The sequence below is a fragment of the Pipistrellus kuhlii genome, unplaced genomic scaffold, assembly GCF_014108245.1.
Source record: "Pipistrellus kuhlii isolate mPipKuh1 unplaced genomic scaffold, mPipKuh1.p scaffold_m20_p_8, whole genome shotgun sequence".
NCBI lineage: Eukaryota > Metazoa > Chordata > Mammalia > Chiroptera > Vespertilionidae > Pipistrellus > Pipistrellus kuhlii.
In genome coordinates this window covers 4,807,542-4,831,072 of record NW_023425584.1, presented here as the reverse complement: position 1 = coordinate 4,831,072, position 23,531 = coordinate 4,807,542, and the positions used below count along the sequence as shown (strand labels likewise).

Here is a 23,531-nt window from a genome sequence, read left to right as displayed (position 1 = left end):
CCAGATTATGCTTTCTCTCGTTTTTTTCTATCTTAATCTTGACAGTTATTTTGGAAGGTGGATATTTCAAAATAATATTTTTAAAGTTCAAAAATGAGGATTAGAAAGGTTAAATACTTTGCTTGAGATCACTTAGTAAGTAAGTTGCAAAGCTTCTACTCTTATTCCCAAAGAAGCCAATGAAGAATTCAGGGCACTGGAGGCCACAGTTATAATAGAAAATATTGTTTTATTGCTCTCCTATCTATGAGTATCAGAAAGAGATGTTTCGTCCGAGTCTTTATTTTAAGAGAAATGGTAGGACTAGGATAAATTAGGGGTGTACCTGGAATTAGCCAGGCTTTGAGGTCTGAGGACACAGTGCATAAGACTGCCCTCACTTCTGACACCAACAGTGTGTCTGGGGTTTCCCAAAACCACCCTCAGGCTCAATAGTTTATCAAAAGGACTCACAGAATTCACTGAATGCTATCATGCTCATGGCTGTAGTTTATCGCCAGCAAAGTACATAGAATAAAACTGATTGAAAGAAGAGATACATAGGGCAGAGTCTAGGGAGAATTCTAAAAACCATGTTTTGTCCTCAAGACTAGTACTCTGCGAGAATATACATGGGGCATTATGCACTGAGTATTCTGAAATATGGTAGCAATCATACTTGGGTAAAAACTGCTGTTTGAATTTTAACCGTACTATTCTGACTTTGACCTTCACTTACTTGCTTAAACAATAGGGTACTTACAGGAGATTGATTCCCACTGACTCAGTAGCTTTAGGGGTAGAAGCTATAGATAACCTTTAGAGATTAACCTCTGAGTTCTGCTTCTGTAATATCTGCAAGATAGGGCCACATCCCAATGTTCCCAGTCTTTAGAATTTAGAACAAGGGAAATTCCTATGGTTTGAGTCTTTAAAAAGACTTGCCTACACCTGGAACAGTGCAGTCAGTCGTGTGGCATGTGGTGCTTTATTTTCAATAAATTCCTGACCGATTTTTTAATCAATCATTAGCCTCCGGTGGTCTTATTTTGAACCCAGGGTTTGACCCCACAACGTATTGGCTTTGAGTCCTGGAGTTTTTATTGGGGCTTCATTATGTAGTCATGATTGATTCATTGCCCATGTGGTTGATCTCAATCTGTTGGGGAAACTGATATTGAATAACCCAAATTCCCTATCTTAAAACATGGACTGGCCTTGCTGGTGTGGCCAGCCCCCAATTTAAAATATATGGTGTACACCCCCCCCCCCCCCCCCCCCCCCCCCCCCCCACCCATTCTGAACAAAAACACTCCTATCTGGTCTGACATATTATCTCCCAGAATCTGGGGCAAAGGCCAGACTTTCCTTTGGGTAAGCAGGGCCAAACTCTTAATTAAACAGGAGGGACTAAGAATGAAGAGCCAAAAATAACATCAAGATTGTAAATCTGGATTCTGGTCTAGATCTCTGAAGCCACTGAAAGAAAACAAGGGGACATTGAAGTAGAAATCTGTGTGAAATATTTTCAGTTCAATTTCTGATGTTTTGGGGCTGTTTTCAGCATCTTTCTGGATTCCCAAGAGGAAGACATTTGTAGACAAATATAAAGACAGTGAACAGATAGAGTTGTTGATGATTGAAGTAAAGGGTAGCAAGATGGCAGAATGGTGAGGAGACATCATCATGTCAGTGGGATTTTGTATTTGACTCAAAATTGATCATTTGCTGTGTATTTGATCTTGAGTAATATTTGATCTCTCAGCCTCAGTTTCTCTGTAAAATGGGTGTGCTACAATACATACTTTGCAGGAGTCTTCTTTAAGGATTGGTTTAAAAAATAAAAGGTGGAAATACTTTTGTAAACTAGAAAGCAGAGTTTTAAGTTGAATTGAGGTGGGATTTTCATGGTTCATCAATTGATTTATTTTTATTAGGGCACTATTTTCTCCCCTCCCCCCCCCCCCCCCCAGAATAAAAACCTTCATTTAGCTTTTTTGAAATATAATTGACAAATAGTAAACTACATATACTTAATGCAGGTGGATAAATTGTGACATATGTATGTACTTGCCAGACCATCACTGAAATCAGGATTATGAACATACCCAGCATCCCCCAAAAGTAATGCCTCCTTTTCTCCCTCTCCATCCAGAAACCACTGACTAGCCATCTGATCCTACAGAACCATACAATACATGTTCTTCTTATCTGGCTTCTTTTACTCAGCATTTACCTGTCGATAGATGTATGAGTGGGAATTACTGTATAGAAAAAAATTACATCATTTAAGGCTAAGTGTATATCAAGTGCAGAGGCCAGAAATAAGTCCAGAATAACTTGAAAGATCCTTATTTAGGCTGTAGGCAGGATTGTGTCATTGTTGCCTAGGCTTTGGAATTGGGCACTGTTTATATTTGATGGTTACTCTGTGAGAGTTAGGTGATGTCCAGTTCTACTTGTTCTACCCATTAGTTATTTAAATGGGCTTCTAATGTTGATATTAAGCCTTGTAGAGCTTTAATAACTTAAACTTGATTTGTCAAATCAAGAAGGAAGTCATTTCTCTGAGGCATCCTCATGTTAATCATATTCTCTGACAGCTGTGTATAAAACTGATGCAAATTTATCAATTCACTGTGAAAAATGAAGTCTTTATAGAGAGATTCTTTGGAAAGTCAAATGCTAGTCAGAAGATTGCTTGGTCAGTCAGCAATCACCACATTGTGAGTTTAACTATTTTAGATGTTTAGATAATGTTTTTCTACCAGAGTAAGGATCATTGTGTATGTATCCTTTTCTCTGAAAAGATTTAGAAAGCCAGGCATGTGTCCAGCTGTAATAATTCCAGTGAAAGAATAAGTTGATGTTTCCTCCCTTTGTTTCAATCTTTTGGAAGAGAAGTTCAAACCTTTCTCTTTTTATCTTGTGCTGCCTTCCCATGTCTTCTAGTTTCTGCTCCTCGCAGTCCTTGGTGTTCTGTGGCCTGTAGATATAACTGCGGTCTCTGCCTCCTCCTCCACATGACCTTCTCCCCGTGTCTCTGCATCTAAAGTGCCCCTCTCCTTTCTCTTAGGAGTCATTAGATTTAGGGTCCACCCTGAATCCAGGATGATCTCATCTCCAGATCCTTTCCTTAGGGATTTGCAAAGACCCTATTTCCAAATTAGGTTGCATTCAAAGGTACTGGGGATTTAGGACTTGGACATAGTTCAGAAGCCCCAAACCAACATACGCTTACAATTTTCTTTTTTATAGATGGAACCATAGAAGTTCTTACAATTTGAGGAAGAATGTAAATTGGTATAGTGTCTGCAACTTGCCTATAATTCCTCCCATCCAGCTCTTTAGCTTCATTTGGAATCTCCCCCTTGCTGTCCCTTTCTTTACCAGGCATACTGACCTTTTAATGCTTTGAAATGATTAAGCTCTGTTCTGCGCCCTGGAAAATGCTCTTTCTTTGCCTGGACTGCTCCCTAATCTCTATCTGGTTCACTCTTTCAGGTCAGCATAAATGTTATTACTTCAGGCAAGTCTTTTCAAACTCCTTGGATTTGGCAAGTCCCCCTCTTTCTGTACTCTTTTCCATCATAGAGCTATCCTAATAATAAAACCCTAATATGCAAATCGTCCAAATGGCAGACCGACTGGTTGCTATGATGTGCACTGACCACCAGGGAGCAGATGCTCAATGCAGGAGCTGCCCCCTGGTGGTCAGTGTGCTCCCACAGGGGGAGCATTGCTCAGCCAGAAGCTAGGCTCGTGGCTGGTGAGTGCAGTGGTGGTGGCGGGAGCCTCTCACAACCCCACTGCAGGCGGGCGGTAAGGAGCAAGGGGTCCTTGGACTGCAAGAGGAATGTCTGACTCCTGGCTTAGGCCCTTTCCCCACAGGGAGCAGGCCTAAGCCAGTATACTGGCAGACATCCCCCGCGGGATCCAGGACTGTGAGAAGGTGCAGGCTGGGCTGAGGGACCCTTCCCCCAACCCTCCTGTCCATGCATGAATTTCGTGCACTGGGCCTCTAGTCTCTCTCTCTCTATATATTTGTGTGTGTGTGTGTGTGTGTGTGTGTGTACACACACACACACACACAGAAGTAATATGCAAATTGTCCAGGTGCTGTACATCACGACTGCTCAAGAGGAAGCTGTGTGAGCAGACTGCTGGAAGGAGACTTCATGCACAGCGAGGCAAGCCTCTGCACGTGAGCTGCAGAGGAAACACCTTTTCTGACCACTCATTGGCTAAGCTCCCCATACGCCACTCTAAGTGTTCTTGGTGACTTGGGTAATAAGAATCCAAGAAGGTGATCTAGGGTTTTTCCACCTTATTCCTGGAGGGGAAAAAAAATGAAGGTTCGCTGCTGGAGGGGCTAAGAAATATCATATCCTGCCTTAGCTGGTTTGGCTCAGTGGATAGAGCCTCAGCCTGCTGACCACAGAGTCCGGGTTCAATTCTGGTGTCAGGGCTCATGCAGGAGGCAACCAATCAAAGGGTCCCTCTCACACTGAAGTTTCTCTCCGTCTTTCCCTCTCTCTTCTATGCTCTCTAAAAATCAATGGGAAAATATCCTCAGGTGAGGATAAAAAAAAATAGAAGAAAGAAATGTCATATCCTATGAAAGAGACATCTTGAAAATGCCTAAAGAAAGTTGTCATTTTTTTGTGGTAAAGGGACGAGTCCATGTTAATGAACACACTTTGGTGGCTGTGGCGGCTGGCAGTGGTGGCAGCAGTGGGGTGATGGGGTTGCGCCTTCCCCTGATCAGCCCAGTCGTCTCCTGCAGTAGGACATCCCCTGAGGGCTCCTGGATTGGAGAGGGTGCAGGTCAGGCCGAGGGGATCCCCCCTCCCGCTATGAATGGATTTTGTGCCTTGGGCCTCTAGTCTATATATAATTAGACCGGTGCAGTGCACGGATTTGTGCACCAGTGGGGTCCTTGGCCTGGTCTGTGGGGATCAGGCAAGACTGGCTCTCTGATATCTCCTGAGGGGTCCTAAATTGTGAGAGAGTGGGCTGTTGTCAGGTGACACACTCCAGAATCGGGCTCCCTCCTTTCTGGTTCTGGGTACGTCACCCTAGAACCACAGTTGCTACATCACTGCAGCTCATCAGTTCCTGCATTGAGCATCTGCCCCCTGGTGGTCATTGCACTTGATAGCTATCAGTCAGTGGGACAGTTGGATGGTTGCTTAGGCTTTTATCCTAAATAATAAAAATAATATGCAGATTGACCATCACTTCAACATACAAGATGGCTGCCCCCATGTGGACACAAGATGGCTACCACAAGATGACCAGCAGGGTAGGACAGTTGGAAAGCACCAGGCCTGCAAGGAAGGGCAGTTGTGGGTGATCATACAAGCAGGGGAGGGCAGTTGGGAGGCACCAGGCCTGCAAGGGAGGGCAGTTGGAGGCAATCAACCCTGCAGGGGAAGGCAGTTAGGGGTGACCAGGCCGGCAGAGGAGGGAAGTTGGGGGCAAACAGGCTGGCAGAGGAGCAGTTAGACATCAATCAGGCTGGCATGGGAGTGGTTAGGGGATGATCAGGCTGGCAGGCAGAAGCGGTTAGGGGCAATCAGGAAGGCAGGCAGGTAAGTAGTTGGTAGCCAGCAGTCCTGGATTGTGAGAGGGATGTCCAACTGCCCGTTTAGACCCGATCCCAGTGGGGTCGGGTCTAAACGGGCAGTTGAACATCCCTCAAGGGGTCCCAGATTGGAAAGGGTGCAGGCTAGGCTGAGGGACACCCTCCTTCCCCTCCCCCCCCACCTTGTGCATGAATTTCATGCACCAGGCCTCATAGATAGATAGATAGATAGATAGATAGATAAATAGATAACTTGAAGGTAGGAGATACACCTGTTTTATTCACCACTGTGACCTTCTAGTATAGGGGTGTCGAACTCAATCAGAGAAGGGGCCAAAATCTAAAATCCAGCCTAAATCGCGGGCCGAATGGTTTACTGAACAGTCATAAACTGTCATTGTGATGGAAACGCAGCGGAGTGCAGTGATGACAGCGCGGTGCGGGCCACATTGCAAGGCCTGGCGGGACGGATTTGGCCCGCGGGCCTTGTGTTTGACACATGTGTTCTAGTAAGTAGTGGTATGGCTCAATAAGCACTTCCTGAACTGACGAACACAAGCATGATATTTATATCTCATTGTTTCCTGTGATTAATACATTTGTCTTTTTTTTTTTTTCACTCAAGTAAAATATTATATATTTTTTCTTTTCAAGAGTTTGGCAGAATTGGAAGTATTATGTACTCATCTCTACACAGGGACTGATCTTACACAAAGAATAGAGGCTGAGAAAGCACTCCTGGAACTTATTGACAGCCCAGAATGTCTCAGCAAGTGTCAACTTCTATTAGAACAAGGAACAGTAAGTATTTGATAACAGTGATTAATCATGAAAGATGAGTAGATATGTGTCATTGGTAACGAACTCATGTCGGTTAGCAATGATGACTGATAGGTATTATCTATATACCACATGTCTTTTTACTACAGTTTATTTCACTGACAAATTAATCAGAGAAAGAATTGGAAAAGTCTGAAAGCAAACTTAGCGAAGACCCCAGGAGGTGGAAATAGGCATGAATGGAAAATAGTTTGTGATTCCTTTTGGCCCCTCTTGATGTATCCTTTCAGTGGACAAAGGTTACATTTTCCAGAAGTTGACTGACAGCTTTTACAAAACAAATTGTAATTGACTGAAACATGACTGAATGATTCAGAGGAATGCTGACTGCCTCCTGCCTCCCGTCCTTCTAGAGTTTCCTAGCCATTCATTCAGCAATCTTTAGCAAATTTTTAAATGTAAAACCAGGTACTGTACCACTGCTTGCTTTATGTTTGTGCATTAAAGTAACTCCCAATCTAGTTGGGGAGACATAGGTGCATAAATAGAGAGCTCTGAAATAATACGGTAGGCAATACAGTCAGAGACTTTGTGGTCTGTTGCAGAGGTCAGCAGACTTTTTCTGGAAAGTGCCAGATTCTACTAAATACTTAAGATTTTTCGGGGCAAGAGGCAAAATCAAGGATGTTTTGTAAATGTGTCTGTAAGAGGAGAGAAAACCAATTTCCACAAAGTTTTATTGGTGAAATTTAAAATATAATAATAGAGTAAAGTGTTGTTGCTTTTTTAATATGGGTCTATTAATGAAAAGAATGGAATTATCCTTTTGGGGATAACATTTTGCTTAATAAGTGTTCAAAGTTAATATTTCCTATTGTCAACATTGATTACAAGAGTTCCTGTGTTAATACTGATCTGTAATGAGATTTTACATATTTCATTTTTGAAAATGTCTTTTTATACAGATAGCTTCTGCCACATGTTGATACCAATCCATGAATATATGATTTTAATTAAGCATATTCATCACTTACAAGGGATTTGTAGAATTTTATTAAAACTTCTCTTGATATTTGCCTTTTAGAATGTGAATACACTGCAGATTAGTCACCTCCAATTGAAGGTTAGGTGGAAGCTTCTCAATTGCTCAGTTAAATGGATTTTAAAATATGGATATTTCTTTTTCAGTTGCATCACAGTCTGAAAAAATGCTGCTAAAAGTAGTTTGAGCTCAGAAAATAACTCAAGAATAGAGATCTTGCTACTTGTTTTAACTTTTGTCTGTGGAAGTATATAAAGCAGTTTGATATTGCTTGTGATTCAAACAAGCAATTGTTATTGAAATGACTTTACTGCATTTTAAGTTTTATAAATAAATACTAAGCACTGTCGAAACCGGTTTGGCTCAGTGGTAGTGCGTCGGTCTGCGGACTGAAGGGTCCCAGGTTCGATTTCGGTCAAGGGCATGTACATTGGTTACGGGCACATCCCTGGTAGAGGGTATGCAAGAGGCGGCTGATCGATGTTTCTCTCTCATCGACGTTTCTAGCTCTCTATCCCTCTCTCCTCCTCTCTGTAAACAATCAATAAAATATATTTAAAAAAAAATAAATACTAAGCACTGTTTTCCTTTTAGGCACTCTATAACTTTAGGTTGACTTCATTAAGAGACGTCAAATGTGCAGCAAAAGCTAGTTTCCAAAGGCATTTAGTATTCAACAATAGGGGCTTAGAATGGTTCTCATTCAGAAAAATTTCAGTCTCAGCCCTGAGTTAAAAAAAAAATTATAATGAAACTTTACCACTGCTAAGCTACTGAACTGTGTGGTGGGAAAAGTCAGGGTTTTCAGCTACTAATTTTTTTTTTTTTTTTAATATATTGATTTTTCGCAGAGTGGAAGAGAGAAGGATAGAGAGTTAGAAACATCAATGAGAGAGAAGCATTTATCAGCTGCCTCTTGCACACCCCCTACTGGGGATGTGCCCGTTACCAAGGTACATGCCTTTGACCGGAATCGAACCCGGGACCTTTCAGTCCGCAAGCCGACGTTCTATCCACTGAGCCAAACCGGTCCCAGCTCAGCTACTATTTCTGATAGAAATTTACAGAAGTGAAGATAAGTTCATGAAAATGAATTGAAGTTTACCGTTAACACCACCGATTAACACTGATAGATTCAAATATTTACTACAGAGTGTCTACTGATAATTAATACAGTGAGTAACCATAGGCTTTTAGATTCTTACATTTTTAGAAGTTTTATAAATTTGTCCAGCAGCTCTTTTCTGCTTCATATATTTTTTACTACCACTTGTGACACGTCTTAGTCGTTACTACTTTAGGCTGTACAGATTTAGTATTTTCTTAACATCTTTAGGAATATTCTGTCCTATAGTTTCACAGACTATAGAGATTAATTCTTTAGTCTTTTCAAACTTAGCATTGATTTCTAGAATAAGCAGAATGGGCAATGTTAGTAATGTGTCAACTCAGCAAAAACTAAGGAGAACCTTCTATCATTTCTCTTGTTTGAAATCCGCTCTTGGTATTGTTCAGATGTCTTCAACTATTTGAGCTTTGTTCTCACCGAAAGACTAGTGACCTGAAGTTTATTTTTTCTGCATGTATCACTTTGGCTACTGCAATAAAATAATGGTGATTTGATGAACTATTTTGCTAAGTGGCTTTCCGTGCTTTGAAATTAACTTTGGTTGCAGCCTTATTTTCTATTTTTGTGAAAAAATTCTGCTATGATGAAATATGTTTTAAATTGTATACTTTTGCTGACTGTTGGTTTCATGTGAAAAGTTCTCATTACTGCTTAGGAAAAGTTAATACTATAGAGTTTTGATTACTCTAATTTCATTTGTAATGATAATTTTTATTATTCTTTACAGACATCCTATGCTCAGCTCCTGGCAGCCACATGTCTTTCAAAACTTGTTAGCCGAGTCAGTCCTTTGCCAGTGGAACAGAGAATAGATATCAGTAAGTGGTTTTAAAACCTTTTTATCAAATGAGTTTTGTTTTTTTATCATCCTTTTTCTATTGTATTTAAAAAATATTTTTCCTTTTAAATATGTTAACTGTTAATAGGTATGTAAGTTATTTGATTCTGTCATTTTTTAAAGATGAGTGGTCAAGTCTCCGCTACCTATCTAGTGATGAATAGTGATATATAACAATGTGTAATCAAAACAGCATTTGTTTAAATTAATAATAAATAATAAGTAGCATTTTAGTTTGTGTGCTCTTTACTAAGGTTTGCACTATCTCATTTTATCCACAAAAACTTATAAGGTAGGCAGTGTTGTTTCCTTCATGTTATAAGTGAGGAAACTAGATTTGATAGGCATAGGCTCTGTAATGTGTCCAAGATCTCACAGCTAGGAACAGATGGAGCTGTGATTTAAAATCATACAGTCTTGTGGAGTCCAGAGTCTCTTAGTCTTGTCTTAACTTCATATACAACAATGATAGAAAAGGTAATTCTCCATTATTTCTCAGGATGCCATATCAAAATTATCTGTGATGCATGCAAAATCAAAGCAAATTAATGCTTATTAGGAAGACATTGTATATGTGGATGAATAGTTCTTGAAACTTAGTACAGTTGGAAACTGATTCTATAAAGTAGCAATATATTTTTCAGGAGTTATGCCTTTTTAAGGTGTATGTGAATTTGCTTTTTATATTGACAAAGCTCTTTTATTATTAATTATCATTATTGACAAATAATAATTGAGGTATGGTATTTTTAAAAATATTTTTTTCAGATTAGAAATCGATTATTGATTTATTTCTGCTTTCTGGTCTCAAGGTTCACATGATTTATATTTGTGTACCAGAAAAATAAAAATATGAATGATGAATATTTAGACTCACTTTTGAATGGTCAGATCATGTTATTTTCCTAATTTGTTTGACTAATATTTTTCTAAGCAGCCAGAGTCACAGACACTGTAGAAACCTAGAGGATTTAAACATTATAAGCCTATATCATAAAACATTGTTTTGTTTGACACACACACACACACACACACACACTCATTTTAAATTGACTTTATTTTTTAAAGCAGTTTTAGGTTCACAGCCAAATTGAACAACAACAAAAAAAAATACAGAGTTTCCCTGTGCCTCTTGGCCCCTCACATGTATAAACTTTCCATTACTAGCATCTTGGACCAAAGTAGTACATTTGTTACAATTCATAAACCTACATCTACATAATTAATACCCAAAGTCCATAGTTTACCTTAGGGTTCACTTTTAGTGTTGAGTATTCTAAGGGTTTGGATAAATGTTTAATGACATATCCCCATTATAATATTATTCAGCATAGTTTCACTGCTCTAAAGCTTTTTTGTCTGCGTATTCATCCTTTCCTTCCCTCTAATCCCTGACCACCACTGATCTTTTTGGTGTTTCCAGAACATCACATAGTTGGGATTATACATTTTATAGCCTTTCAAACTCATTTAGTTAGTAATAGGCACTTAGTTTCTTTTATTGTCTTTTCATGGTTTGATAGCTTTTTTTTTTTTTAATTTAATTTTATTTATTTATTTTAGTACTAATATGCCATTGTTTGAATATAGCACAGTTTACCCGTTCACCTACTTAAGAATAATTTGGTTGCTTCCAAGTTTTGGCAATCACGAGTAAAGCTGCAGTAAAGCAGTGTTTTATGTGGACATATGTTTTCTCCTTGGGTAAATCTCAAGGAAAGTGATTGCTGTGTTGTATGGTTAAGTATATGTTTAGGTTTGGAAGAATACCAAGCTGTCTGCCAATGTGGCTGTTTTTTGCATTCTCACCAGCAGTGAAGGAGAGTTCTTGTTGCTTTACACTGTAGAGTACATCCTTGCCAACATTTGGTGTTTTCCGTGTTTTGCATTTTGGCCATTTTAGAGGTATGTGGAAGTTAGTATCTCACAGTTGTTTTGATTTGCAGTTGCCTAAAGACATAGGATGTTGAACATCTTTCCAAATGCTTATTTACCACTAGTATATTTTCCTCGATGAGGTGGATGTGTGTATGGCTTGGTTCACTTGGCCTGTTTGGAGTTTTCTATGTTCACTTATCACTTTTTTTTCTGTAAGAAATGCAAAAGTAGAAGTGACATTTGCATTTTACTCAAATTATCCCTTAACGTACCAATTGAAATAAGTCTTATAATAGAACTGAGGATATAAGTAAGTACGTAGCTTAAAGGGAATAACTTTTTGTCAAAGAATATGCCATCACCACCTATTTTTCTTCCCCTGATTAACATTATGCTAGTGAAGAGTACAAATGACCACAGAACATTTTCTTACAGGAAACTACATTCTTAATTATGTGGCATCACAACCCAAGCTGGCCCCCTTTGTCATCCAAGCCCTTATTCAAGTCATTGCTAAAATAACTAAATTGGGATGGTTTGAAGTTCAAAAAGACCAGCTTGTCTTCAGAGAAATTATTGCTGATGTGAAGACATTTCTTCAGGTAAAAAGGCATTATAACATTACTTAGAGCATCGTTATTTGGTTTTAAAACTGATCTTTTTAAAGCTGTATGGTTTGTTTTGTGGCTACCAGTACCATATTAATTATGATTTATTATCCTCTAGGTCCTTTATTTTTTATTGCCAGTAAATGAGGACCTTGCCCTTATATAACTTCCAGACAAGAAGAATGCAAATTACAATGTTTTCTAATTTCAAAAGTGTATGCTCTGTCATTTCTAACATGTGTATGTAGGTACTGCATATATACAAAAAATGTAAATAATATTTTTGGGTATTGTTCATTACATCTCTGTGATTTATTTCTTATAAATGAGAAAACTGAGGCAAAGAAAAGTTAAGTAATTTGCTTACGATTGTACAGTGACCTAGTAATGCATAGAGCTAGCATCTCAACAAGTTTGCTAACCTAAGGTATATAAATATATATGTACACCCAAATATATTTAAGTTTTATTATATACTCACATTGACTATATTAGTTTTTTAAGAATGTTTTCAATCTAAGTGATTAAAGTTTTGGAAACCTAAATCTGTATTTCCTGTCCTATATAACTTTTAGGATGATCCTCATGCTCTACTCAGTAACATTCAGATGTTTAAAGACATGTATTTTTTCATGCAAATATTAACCCTACTTGCAAGAAAAGTACTTTAGCTAGCACTATGCTGAAGAAGCAGTGATCTGTTAAAATTCTTGAGGAAAAATTGGCAGTTTGGATTAATTTAGAAATGGTTCATAATTGATTTATTGGCAATTAGGGGAAATTTGAACTTTATGAGATTCTATTTCTTATACAGTAGCTTTAAAATTTAATCCCCATGTAAGATGTAATTCTTATATAGTGCAATGCTGGAAACCTCAGAAAATAAAATACTAGACTGTGTGCTTTTACTCTTTTATTCATATTGTTAAAACCATGCTTAACAAATATAGCAGGTCCTCAAATAATGTCGTCCATATATATAAAAGACTAAGTGACCGTTTGACCAGTAGCTATGATGTGCATTGACCAGCAGGGAGAAGACACTCAGTGCATAGGCCTGGAAACATGGAACACACTGATGAATCTTAGAGGGAAGGGAGGAGGGGGGCAGGCGGGAAGAGATTAACTAAAGATTTTATATGCATACTAGAGGCCTAGTGCACGGATTTCTGCACTGGTGAGTTCCCTCGACCTGGTCTGTGGGGATCCGACCTGGTCTGTGGGGATCTGGCCAAAATCAGCAGTCTGACATCCCCCGAGGGGTCCTGATTGTGAGAGGGCACAGGCCTCAAGTTTTGTAATAATGCTGATGAGATGTAGTAGGAATTTAACTCTTGTTTATATTCTTGGTAAGGGGCATATAGGAGGCAACTGATTAAAGTTTCTCATCAGTGTTTCCATCTCTTTCCCTATCTCTCTATCAATAAAAACATTTTTTTAAAACGCCAGCTAAACTAAAAAGTGTACCTAGTGACTTAGCTATTTTATATTCAGGGCAAACTTTTTGTCTTGTCATAGACCAGTACCAAACCATTCTCAGATTAGAATGGATTTGCAGACCACCAATGGATTCATGGACCAGCAATCACTGAGAACCATACTTTCAGGAGCGTAGGCCTGGTGTACACAGAGGATGGATACGTCAGTAATAGAAAATCTGTAGCTCAGATTATCTTAAAAGAATTAAAATGGAAAAATTAGGGCTTATCTCTTTTGTTTATATTTTAATTATGAGATAATTTGAACTTAATTACACTTAGTGGCTCAGTGTTAGAATTGTGTTATAGTCAGGAAATGACCTACTATACAATTAAAACTTGAAAATCGTTATCTATGCTAGTGTTTTTTTATGATTACACTATAATTAGATGCTGCATTTATTTCATACTTCCAGTCTGAGTTTGAAGTAGGGTAATTTGTTAGTAATGTGCACATGAAATCTGAATTTTGATTTGAAATTTTTGAGATTAAATTGGAAGTTGATTAAATTAAAAGCATCATAGAAGATATAAAACTGTATACCATATTGATAGTCATGTATTTACTCCAGTGCAATGGGCACTTTAGATGCCCATTAAAGATACATAACAAATGCATACACATCCACTACTAAATACAGTATTAAAAAGGACTTAGTGCCGAAACCGGTTTGGCTCAGTGAATAAAGCATTGGTCTGCGGACTGAAAGGTCCCAGGTTCGATTCCAGTCAAGGGCATGTACCTTGGTTTCGGGCACATCCCCAGCGGAGGATGTGCAGGAGGCAGCTGGTCAATGTTTCTCTCTCATCGATGTTTCTAGCTCTCTGTCCTTCTTCCTTCCTCTCTGTGGAAAATGAATAAAATATATTTAAAAAAAATAAAAAATAAATAAAAGGGACTTAGTGATCTTATCTGATATTGGATTGAGGGATTTAAATTAGTTTATTACTTACTGAATGCAGCTATCTCAGACTTCAAGCAAATTTATAGAGCTGAAAAGTGTTTTATGTAATGCTCTTATAAAAAGTATTAAACTTATATTTTGAGGGTTAGCTCATTATAAGTCCTAGGTGCTGAAAAATTTTGTAGAGTATCACAGTTCTAAGATAGGTGAGCTTTTCCCCCACTCAATGCTAAATTTACCCTCCAAAAATGAACTTGAAATTCTTTTTATTTGTGGACTTGATGTGTGATTTTCTACATATTTTAATAGATATATGATTAAAATAAATGTGATGTTTCAGTATTTAATTACTTGTAAATATTACCTGGTTTACACTGTAAGAACCAATCACATGTCTCCAATTAGGCTAAACTTTGTTATTTTCTCCAAAGGGTACCGTGGAACACTGTATCATAGGAGTAATAATCCTTTCAGAATTGACTCAAGAAATGAATCTGGTAAGCCTTTCCATCTAATGGTGACATTAAGTTTGCAAAGTGATGCTGTTTCTTTGATGCAAAATCTTTATGTTGCATAAAACTCTGAATAGTCAAGTCTTTTTCTGAGATAAGTATTGGAACACTTTCATTGTTCTGAAAATAACAGCAATAGTAGAAAGGATTACAAAGAACAGGCAATTAGACATGGACCTTGCTCCATGTTAATTGAAGAATTGTCCTTTTGTGTTCTGTATACACAGTAATATACTAACCATAAGAAATAAATTATATGCAGTATAATTCACTTGCTTACAAATAGAAGAGACGTGGTTTGGTGAATTGATACGCAACAATGGGTGCACAGCAGGACTCTTCAGAGAATCCACTTGCTAGCGTGGATTTTCTTCCTGTACGAGGAGAGTCTTCAGAAGTTACACCTCACCCCAGTGGTGCCTTTAGGAGCTCAGCAGCTGAGCACATTGTCACCTGCTCCTTTTCACTTTGTACTTAATTAACATGGTTCTAAACAGAATGAAAGCAAAAGTTGGGTTCTATATGGAATGTTGTAATCAAGGTGAATGTAGTGATTTTATATAAAAAGTGTCATCTTTAATGGTCTGTGCTTGTATGTATACATAAGTGTGTGTATATCCACATACGTACATGCATGTATTTACATACACATGCATGCATGTACGGGGAAAGCTTGCCCAGGTCTAATTACCAACGCCGTTTAGCGAGACAGTATAGTTTCTGTGTGTAAAAATGTCCAAAATAACTAATTTCTATTGTATTCAATCAGGAATTAGAAATATTTCTAGATTTATTGGGAAGGATTTTAAAACTGTAAAGTGATTTCTTAATTTACCTCCCCAGAGTATGTAAAGATTTCTTGCCTCATGGATGAGTGTCAGTATCTATGATGTATCTCCAGAACTAATAGTAATTGTACCTGAAAAAGAGTTGCTATGGCCAAAACCGGTTTAGCTCAGAGCTAGAGCGTCGGTCTGCGGATTTAAGGGTCCCGGGTTCGATTCCGGTCAAGGGCATGTACATTGGTTGCGGGCACATCCCCAGTAGGGGGTGTGCAAGAGGCAGCTGGTCAATGTTACTCTCTTATCGACGTTTCTAGCTCTCTATATCTCTCCCTTCCTCTCTGTAAAAATCAATAAAATATATTAAATAAATAAATAAATAAATAAATAAAAGAGCTCCTATGTTGAGGGTCTGCCCCTGGTGGTCAGGGCCCATCAGAGCTACCAGTCAAAGGGTCACTTAGGCTTTTATATATATATAGGTATAGATGTGTTTATATTGCCTTTGAACGTATAGCCAATTCTGATCTTTAATTTTGGAATCAGTATAGTTTGTAGAAAGAGCATTGAATTAAAACAATCCAGATACCTGGGTTCTAACCATGGCTCTACCATTAACTTTTTTAGAAACCCTAAGCAAGTCACTTAGCTCAGTAGATTTTTAAAAGTCCTTTTAGCTTGATATTTTATGATTCTTTAATTATTATTTTCATCCCTTTTCTTAATTAGTAAGTTTTGTTTTGCTATTTGGTAAGTCTGGTCAAATAAATTCATCTTGATCTTTTTAGGTTGATTATTCTAGACCTTCAGCAAAACACAGGAAAATAGCTACCTCATTTCGTGACACTTCTCTCAAAGACATCTTAGCGCTAGCATGTTCTCTTCTAAAAGAGGTAAGTTATTTAGTAATGCAATATCCTATTAGAGTATTTAGGAAATTTTAAGTTTCAAAAGAATTTCAAGTGAGTCCTCCACCCCCATTTTGCCTTTTGAAGAGTTGTAGGCAATCTTAATATAGATTTGCACAAATCTGTAAGAGGTTCCATAAAACCACCTTTACTCACTAGTAATATAGTAAAATGAAATCCAAAGAGCATTGAATAACTTGTCTTTGGGTAGTAGTTTTATTGTCTTTTTACTATAGATTATTTACTGCAGAAGCTAATTGTGACTTAGTTTCCTTATTGTCCTACCCATATTTTAATGGGGTGTAGCTAAACAATGGAATGACAGGTTTTCCTAATTCATCAGCTGTCAATATTTATTCATGGCTGAGCCAAGATAGTTGACTTTAATAATTTCTTAGGGAAATATTTTCCCATTTGCTACTTTGTGCCATATTGGTCATTAGGGATAGTAGGATTTATGATTCTATTGTGTTCTCTTATAGGCTTCCATTATGCTCAAGCTTGCTAATTGGGGTAGTACAGCATTTCCCAACATACGTTCCACTAACCACTATTTTGTACTTATTTCAGTTCTGTAATTTAGTAACATGATAACTCCCATAGGAGGCCAGGCTGAAAGGTCCTATTATTTTAAAATGTAGGAAAGAAGATGGAATAGTAAATCTTAAACCTGTTGGTAGTAACTGGTTAAACCAGTCTTGTTTCAGTTCTATCCCTAGCCTAGAAACTTTATTTCTGTTTGTGTTATTCTTGAAGCAGAATGCCAGACTATATCATTTCCTCCACAAATCTTTTATGATGTATCTCTAGGAGGTAAATCTATTCTGGTTGTGTAAGGAGGGACATTTTTGGGGTGGCGGAGGTCAGAATTGGTCTCTGGAAGCTTGTGAGTGTCTTCCCACACTCAGACAGCTTCGAGAACCTTTCTCAGCCGAATAGGGATAATTTATGCCTGAAAGAATGTTTCAACTTTTTCAATAAATCCCATACATTTGTACATTTGTGCTGTATAAAGTATTTGTTACCTCTTAAAACTTTACAGGATGACCTATAAGATATAGTTAAGAGTAAAATTTTTTATTGTCCTTGTGAAATGAGTGAAATCATGTGGTATATTTCTTTCATTGATTGGCTTATTTCACAAAATTATGAAAATAGTCTATTGTAGACTTTTTATAGTGATTTACATTTTTCTAATATGTACAACAACATAAGTTTGCAAACCTTTTTTGTTTTTATTTTTTTACTAATTTTAATTTGGCATTAAAGAATTATTTAAATTAGTGAAAATTTGTTTATTGACATATTTTAGAAAGTTATATTTGACTTTGAACTTTTTTCAGGTGTTGGCCAAACCTTTAAATCTTCAGGATGAAGGTCAACAAAACCTAGTAATGCAGGTCTTGAAACTGGTCCTCAACTGCCTTAACTTCGACTTCATTGGCAGTTCAGCAGATGAATCTGCAGATGATCTTTGCACAGTGCAGATCCCAACCACCTGGAGAACAAGTAAGAAAAACGTTTACTGTGAGGGACAGTCAGCATGGAAGGCACAGGATTAAGCAATGTAGTTGCAAATGTACAGTTATCTATATTTTCTGCTAGGCAGTCAAGAAGTTCAAATGGATTTGTAACCCAAAGTAGCTGCTGTTTTCCCCAATTAACGGAGTAACTTCCATGTTTTGATTTTGGGAAAAATAAAAGACCACTCTAGAGATAGAGGGAAAACAGGTGTGTGTGTGTGTGTGTGTGTGTGTGTGTGTGTGTGTGTGTGCGCGCGCGCGCGCGCATAGGGGGGGAGAGGGGGGAAGTAGGGGGCAGGCGGGAGGAATGAAAAGTTCTGTTTTGAAACTTTCAGATAAAACGGGGGAGGAAACAACACTTGACAACAGATATCAACATATTTTTCAAAGCTATAAAGAGAGTGAAAAGAGTAACTGACTAAGCAAAGCAGAATTGCAACTTACTTTCTTACAGAGGGATACGAAGAAAAGCAAGCTGATTTGCTCTCACACATCCCAGAAAGATGATGGCCTAGGGTATTCCTGAAGTCAGACTGAAATAGGCAAATGTAACGTAGAATGGGGCTGAACAGGCTTGGTAAAAAGTTCTGCACAAACTCCCCAGAATCTCTACCACCTGTGCAGCTAGGTGACTGCCTTTTCCCTCTCTTCCCCCAAAGGAAATTTGCAAACAGGTAATACCAAAAAATGTCCGTAGCACTGAGACATAAATTTTGAGATTGAAAGGTCCCATTAAGTACCTAACAAAATGAATGGAAAAAATACACCAAGCTTCATAATCATGACATTTCAGAATAATAAGGGTAAAGAGAAGATCCTAAAAACTACCAAAAGAAAATAATTAAGTCACCTACAGAGGGCTGGGATCAAGGATGTTATTAAACTTTCCCACAGCAGCACTGGAAGCTAGAAAGTCAGTGGAGTAATATTCTAAAACTTCTGAGGGAAAATTATTTTCAATCTAGACTGAAATTGTCAAGTATAAGGTAGAAGGGAGACATTATCAGACTTGCAAATTCTCTTGAAACTTATCCCTTATGCACTTGATCTTAAGAAGTTAGTTAATATACAAGCCAAAAAAGTGAAAGATTCGGGGTTTGGGAAAAGGGAGCCTCAACCCAGGATGGCAATGTACACATATAACGCGGAGGTAATCATGCTACAAATTTAGGAATAACCAGTCCCTGTTGAATGCTTTGGGAAGTAGCAGTGGGAAAGTGAAAAAGATAGGTTATTTGATATTATGAATCATATGGAAAATGTCATGAATAACATTTTGCAAATCGGTCAGAACATTTGTAAAGAATTAGTGACAGATAGATAGACAAATAAGCACAGAAAAGATGCTATGATTAAATCCAGAGAGTATTAGAAATGTGATATAAGGATAGTGGCTCAGCTCTTAACATTGTTTACATAATAATGATAAATATAAACACTTACAATTGATTTAATACCAAATTGGTGTAATAGTGGATGTATTTTTAAGAGGGTGAGTTGTGGAAGGTGTGGGGTGAGTGATTAGACAACTAAAGCCTTATGTACTGTCACAAATTCATTTAATGCCTAAAGTAAAATGAATAAAGAAATAGTATATAGCATGCTATTTAGAAATATGTATGTAAATATTGCTAAGAGCTGAAAGATATGAAGTGGGGTAGGGTATAGCTATTTTTTATTTAAAAATTTTTTAGTTATTTTGGCTCTATTTGAAGTGTTAAATGTTTATACTATTTTAATACAAATGAAAATATTAAACAGTTCTCCCAGTAAGAACTGTAGATGCTACATAGAAATAAGGAACACCTTAGTTAATTAATTTCTATCTCTGTATTACAGTGAAAACTTGTTTCTCGATTTTAATTCATTCCAAAGGCTGTTGGAATACAATAATTTTTCCCCCATTAGAAATAATGTAAATTGAATTAATCTATTTCAGACCCCCAAATGATTCCCTGTTTTAACCTTTCTGATATATAAAGCATGTCTATTGTATTGTTTAATCTATAAATAAAGAGTTGGAAAACAAAAAGGACATGAAATGTAAATAAAAATTTAACAAAAAAAAAGAAATACACAGTAAAAGTGAAAATTTAACAATAATTATAAGCAGCAAAATAAAAACCCTCAAAAACCCTGAAAATATTCAAAGCACAATATCCTGAGATTTTAACAGTGGTAAACTGACTCAGATTCTCGCATTTTCTCCAAGTATAAGATATTAGGTCTAGTAATAATCAATGTCGTTTTCTAATACTTTTTTAAAATCGAATTTATTTAAACAATACAACAAAATTTAATCAACAATAATAGTTGCCGTTGTTTTCTACTACTTGTGCCCAACGCTCAGGAAGTATTTTAATCCCTCTGTTGTAAAATTCTTGTGATTTTGATGCAAAAAATTCGGTCAATGCATTTTTGAGGCATTCTTCATTATTAAATTTTTTTCCAAGAAGAAAGTTTTGCAAAGAACGTAACAAATGGTAATCGGAAGGGGCAATATCAGGAAAATATGCAAGTTGAGGGAGAACTTCCCATTCCAACTGGCGCAGTTTTTCAGCAGTGATTCTTGTAGTATGGGGTCGTGCGTTATCGTGGTGAAGAATTACGCCCTTCCGATTAATCAGCGCGGGTTCTTTTTCTCTTAAAGCTTGGGCTAACCTTTCCGATTGGGCACTATACACTGCACTTGTAATGGTTTGGTTAGATGGTAAAAGTTCATAATGAAGAATTCCTTTAAAATTCCACCAAACACACAACATCACTTTTTTCGCATGCAAGTCAGGTTTGGACGTGGGCTGCGGAGCCTCATTTTTGTCCAACCATTGAGGCCGCCTTTTCAAATTAACATACAGCACCCATTGTTCATCTCCGGTAACAATTTGCTCTAAAAACGGCAAACGGTTTTGACGAGAGAGGCGCGAACTGCAAATTGTGACTCTTTGATTACGGTTGTTGTCGGTCATCTCATGAGGAACCCATTTTCCAAACTTTTGGACATTGCCAAGTGCATGCAATTGATTGGAAATTGTTTTCTGTGAACAATTTAAAGTTGTCGCAAGCTCTTGTTGGGTAATTTGAGGATTTTGCACCAAAAGAGCTTGAAGAGCTTCTTGATCAAAATTGGACACACGGCCTCGACCACTCTTGTCATCTAACGAAAAATTTCCCTTGTGAAATTTCTCAAACCAACGCTGGCATTTTCTGGCGCTAACTGCATCTTGACCAAGAGCACTACAGATGTTTTTTGCAGCCTCACTTGCTTTTCTTCCTAATTGGAACTCGTAAAGCATGCAGTGCCGAATATGCTCTTCATCCGCCATCTTCTTAGCCCTAGTTTTGCAACAAAAACCAAACCAAACACAAACTTTTTCAGGCAAAACTTGTTAATTGCACTTCACACATTCTGTAGATACCACGTGTTTGAAGGGTATGTCAATATAAGTCAACGCCAAGCAAGATTTTAAACGAATGTTTAAAAACGACATTAATTATTACTAGACCCGATAGAATAAAGGCATTATCAGACTTGCAAATTCTCCTGAAATTTATCCCTATGCACTTGTTTGCCACCCGATCACACAGTTATCAGCATGAAAGGTCGTCAGGTTGAAAAGCAAATTGTTTGAGATGGGAGATGTTTGAGAAACAAGATTCCACTATATTTCATCTTTCAAAAGAAAATAAGCCGAACTAGGAAGAATGGCCACATACAGAGGTCTTAGAGTTCTTGGTTTCTATGATAAGGTCTTACTATGTTAAGATCACAGAATTGAAAGTAATGGTATTACAAAATAATTTTTTTTCTAGTTTTTCTGGAACCAGAAACATTGGATCTTTTCTTCAATTTGTATCACTCACTTCCACCACTACTGTCTCAGTTAGTAAGTAAAAATCATTTATTCTTTCATTAAAAAGTATCTGTGATCTTTATCTACGGCCAGGTACAGATTTACTTTTAAAAATTCTACTTATATTCTTGGTTGGGTTTACCTCTCACAGGAAAGTTACATTTCTGGGATTTGTATTGCTGAAGCTGTTTGTCAGATTCTGTTCAGAGTCAACAGTGCATTCCATTGCATGGGTGACCCCAGAGGCATTTACTGTAGACTTAGCTCCTGCCCAGAGCCAGCACAGCCTGTCAACCTAAGTATATCTTCCTGCCTACTCAGTCCCATTCCTTCTGGGTTCCAGTCAGTAACTGGCCTCCCCGTCAGTTACCTTCCCTTCTCTTACCCTCTTCCTAGCTGTTTCTCAGCCCTGCCTGTGTCCAGGTCTTCCAAGTGCCAGGCAGTCCCCATCAGATATCTCTGATGAGAAACAGACCTGCTCACTTGATTCTGTGCTCATTACTTCAGTTGTTAAATTTTTTAATCCAATTCTATTATGTGATTTAACAATTCTTGAAATTCTTTGATTATATACTAGATCTTTGAGACTATGAACCTCATCCTGTGGAATCTTACACAGAAATCAGGAAAGATTGGACACACACAAAAAAAAGAAGAAGAAGAAAAAGTTGTTACTTTAATATCTAAGCTTGTAGAAGTAAAGTTGGGAATTCTAATATTGCCATTTCCTGGAAAAGATGTTCCTGACTTAAAGTGCATATCGGTGTTTTGTTTAGATGTGTTGTTGCCTAGAAGGAAGAAACAGATTCACAAAAATACTCTTTTAGTTCTTTCTTTCTTTCTTTCTTTCTTTCTTTCTTTCTTTCTTTCTTTCTTTCTTTCTTTCTTTCTTTCTGTTTCTCCTTTCTTTCCTTTCTTTCCTTTCTTTCCTTTCTTTCCTTTCTTTGTTTCTGTTTCTGTTTTCCTTTTCCTTTTCCTTTTCCTTTTCCTTTTTCTTTTTGTTTTAAAGTGTATGCTCTTGAAGCTGGGATTTTAAGTTGGTGGTTTTGAAACAAGGTTTCAGAGTACACTCATGTGTCCAGGTGGTGCCGCCAAGCTTCAGCCTTCTGTCTTTTAACCAAAATGGTCTTGTTTTTAGTTGTTTACAACCATCCTTGTGTGTACAATTATATTTTGGACAAAACAAGCCTTTGATGCTTAAAAAATAAAATGGAATATAATGGCTTTAAGAGAAAGTAACAGTAATTGGGCATGCCCTATTAACATACGGTGCTTATGTCACTTTATCCTCAAGGTGGCCCTGCAGTATTATTACCCTGTGTAGCCCGGAAACTACGCTGGCAAAGGTGACTTTCTCCAGGGCAATAAACGAACGATTGGAGCTGAGATTCAAACCTCCATGTTTGGGCACGCCTAACCATGGACATTTTTAATGTGCTAGCAGTTCCCAAACCTTCCACACATCACAATTGCCTAATAAGTTTTTTTGTTGTTTTGTTTTGTGTTTGTTGGTTGGGTTTTTTCAACAGTAAGGCAAACTGGAGAACATCTGAAAATGCCATCCTCTGATTTTTGTCCTTATTATCACCTTTGCCAAGAGACCTAGGCACTATGTGTGAAATGGAAATATTTAAATATCAGCACAAATTGTATTTTTTTTTTTAAAATCAGGCAAGCAAATCTTATGTGGACAAAAACATAAGGGCCAGCTTGACCTAAAAGTTACCAATT

The 23,531-nt window shown here is 37.5% G+C and overlaps 1 protein-coding gene across 2 annotated transcripts in view; it reads left to right on the top strand.

The window, feature by feature from the left end:
• RANBP17 (RAN binding protein 17) overlaps positions 1-23,531 on the top strand; it is a 216,537-nt gene that overhangs the window by 3,260 nt on the left and 189,746 nt on the right. For both annotated transcript variants that reach the window (XM_036424289.2, XM_036424288.2), the window contains exons 2-8: positions 6,221-6,367; positions 9,245-9,335; positions 11,669-11,835; positions 14,656-14,721; positions 16,307-16,411; positions 17,770-17,935; positions 21,760-21,833. In XM_036424289.2, the coding sequence (XP_036280182.1) occupies positions 6,221-6,367; positions 9,245-9,335; positions 11,669-11,835; positions 14,656-14,721; positions 16,307-16,411; positions 17,770-17,935; positions 21,760-21,833 (816 nt within the window). The remainder of the gene's footprint in view (positions 1-6,220; positions 6,368-9,244; positions 9,336-11,668; positions 11,836-14,655; positions 14,722-16,306; positions 16,412-17,769; positions 17,936-21,759; positions 21,834-23,531) is intronic.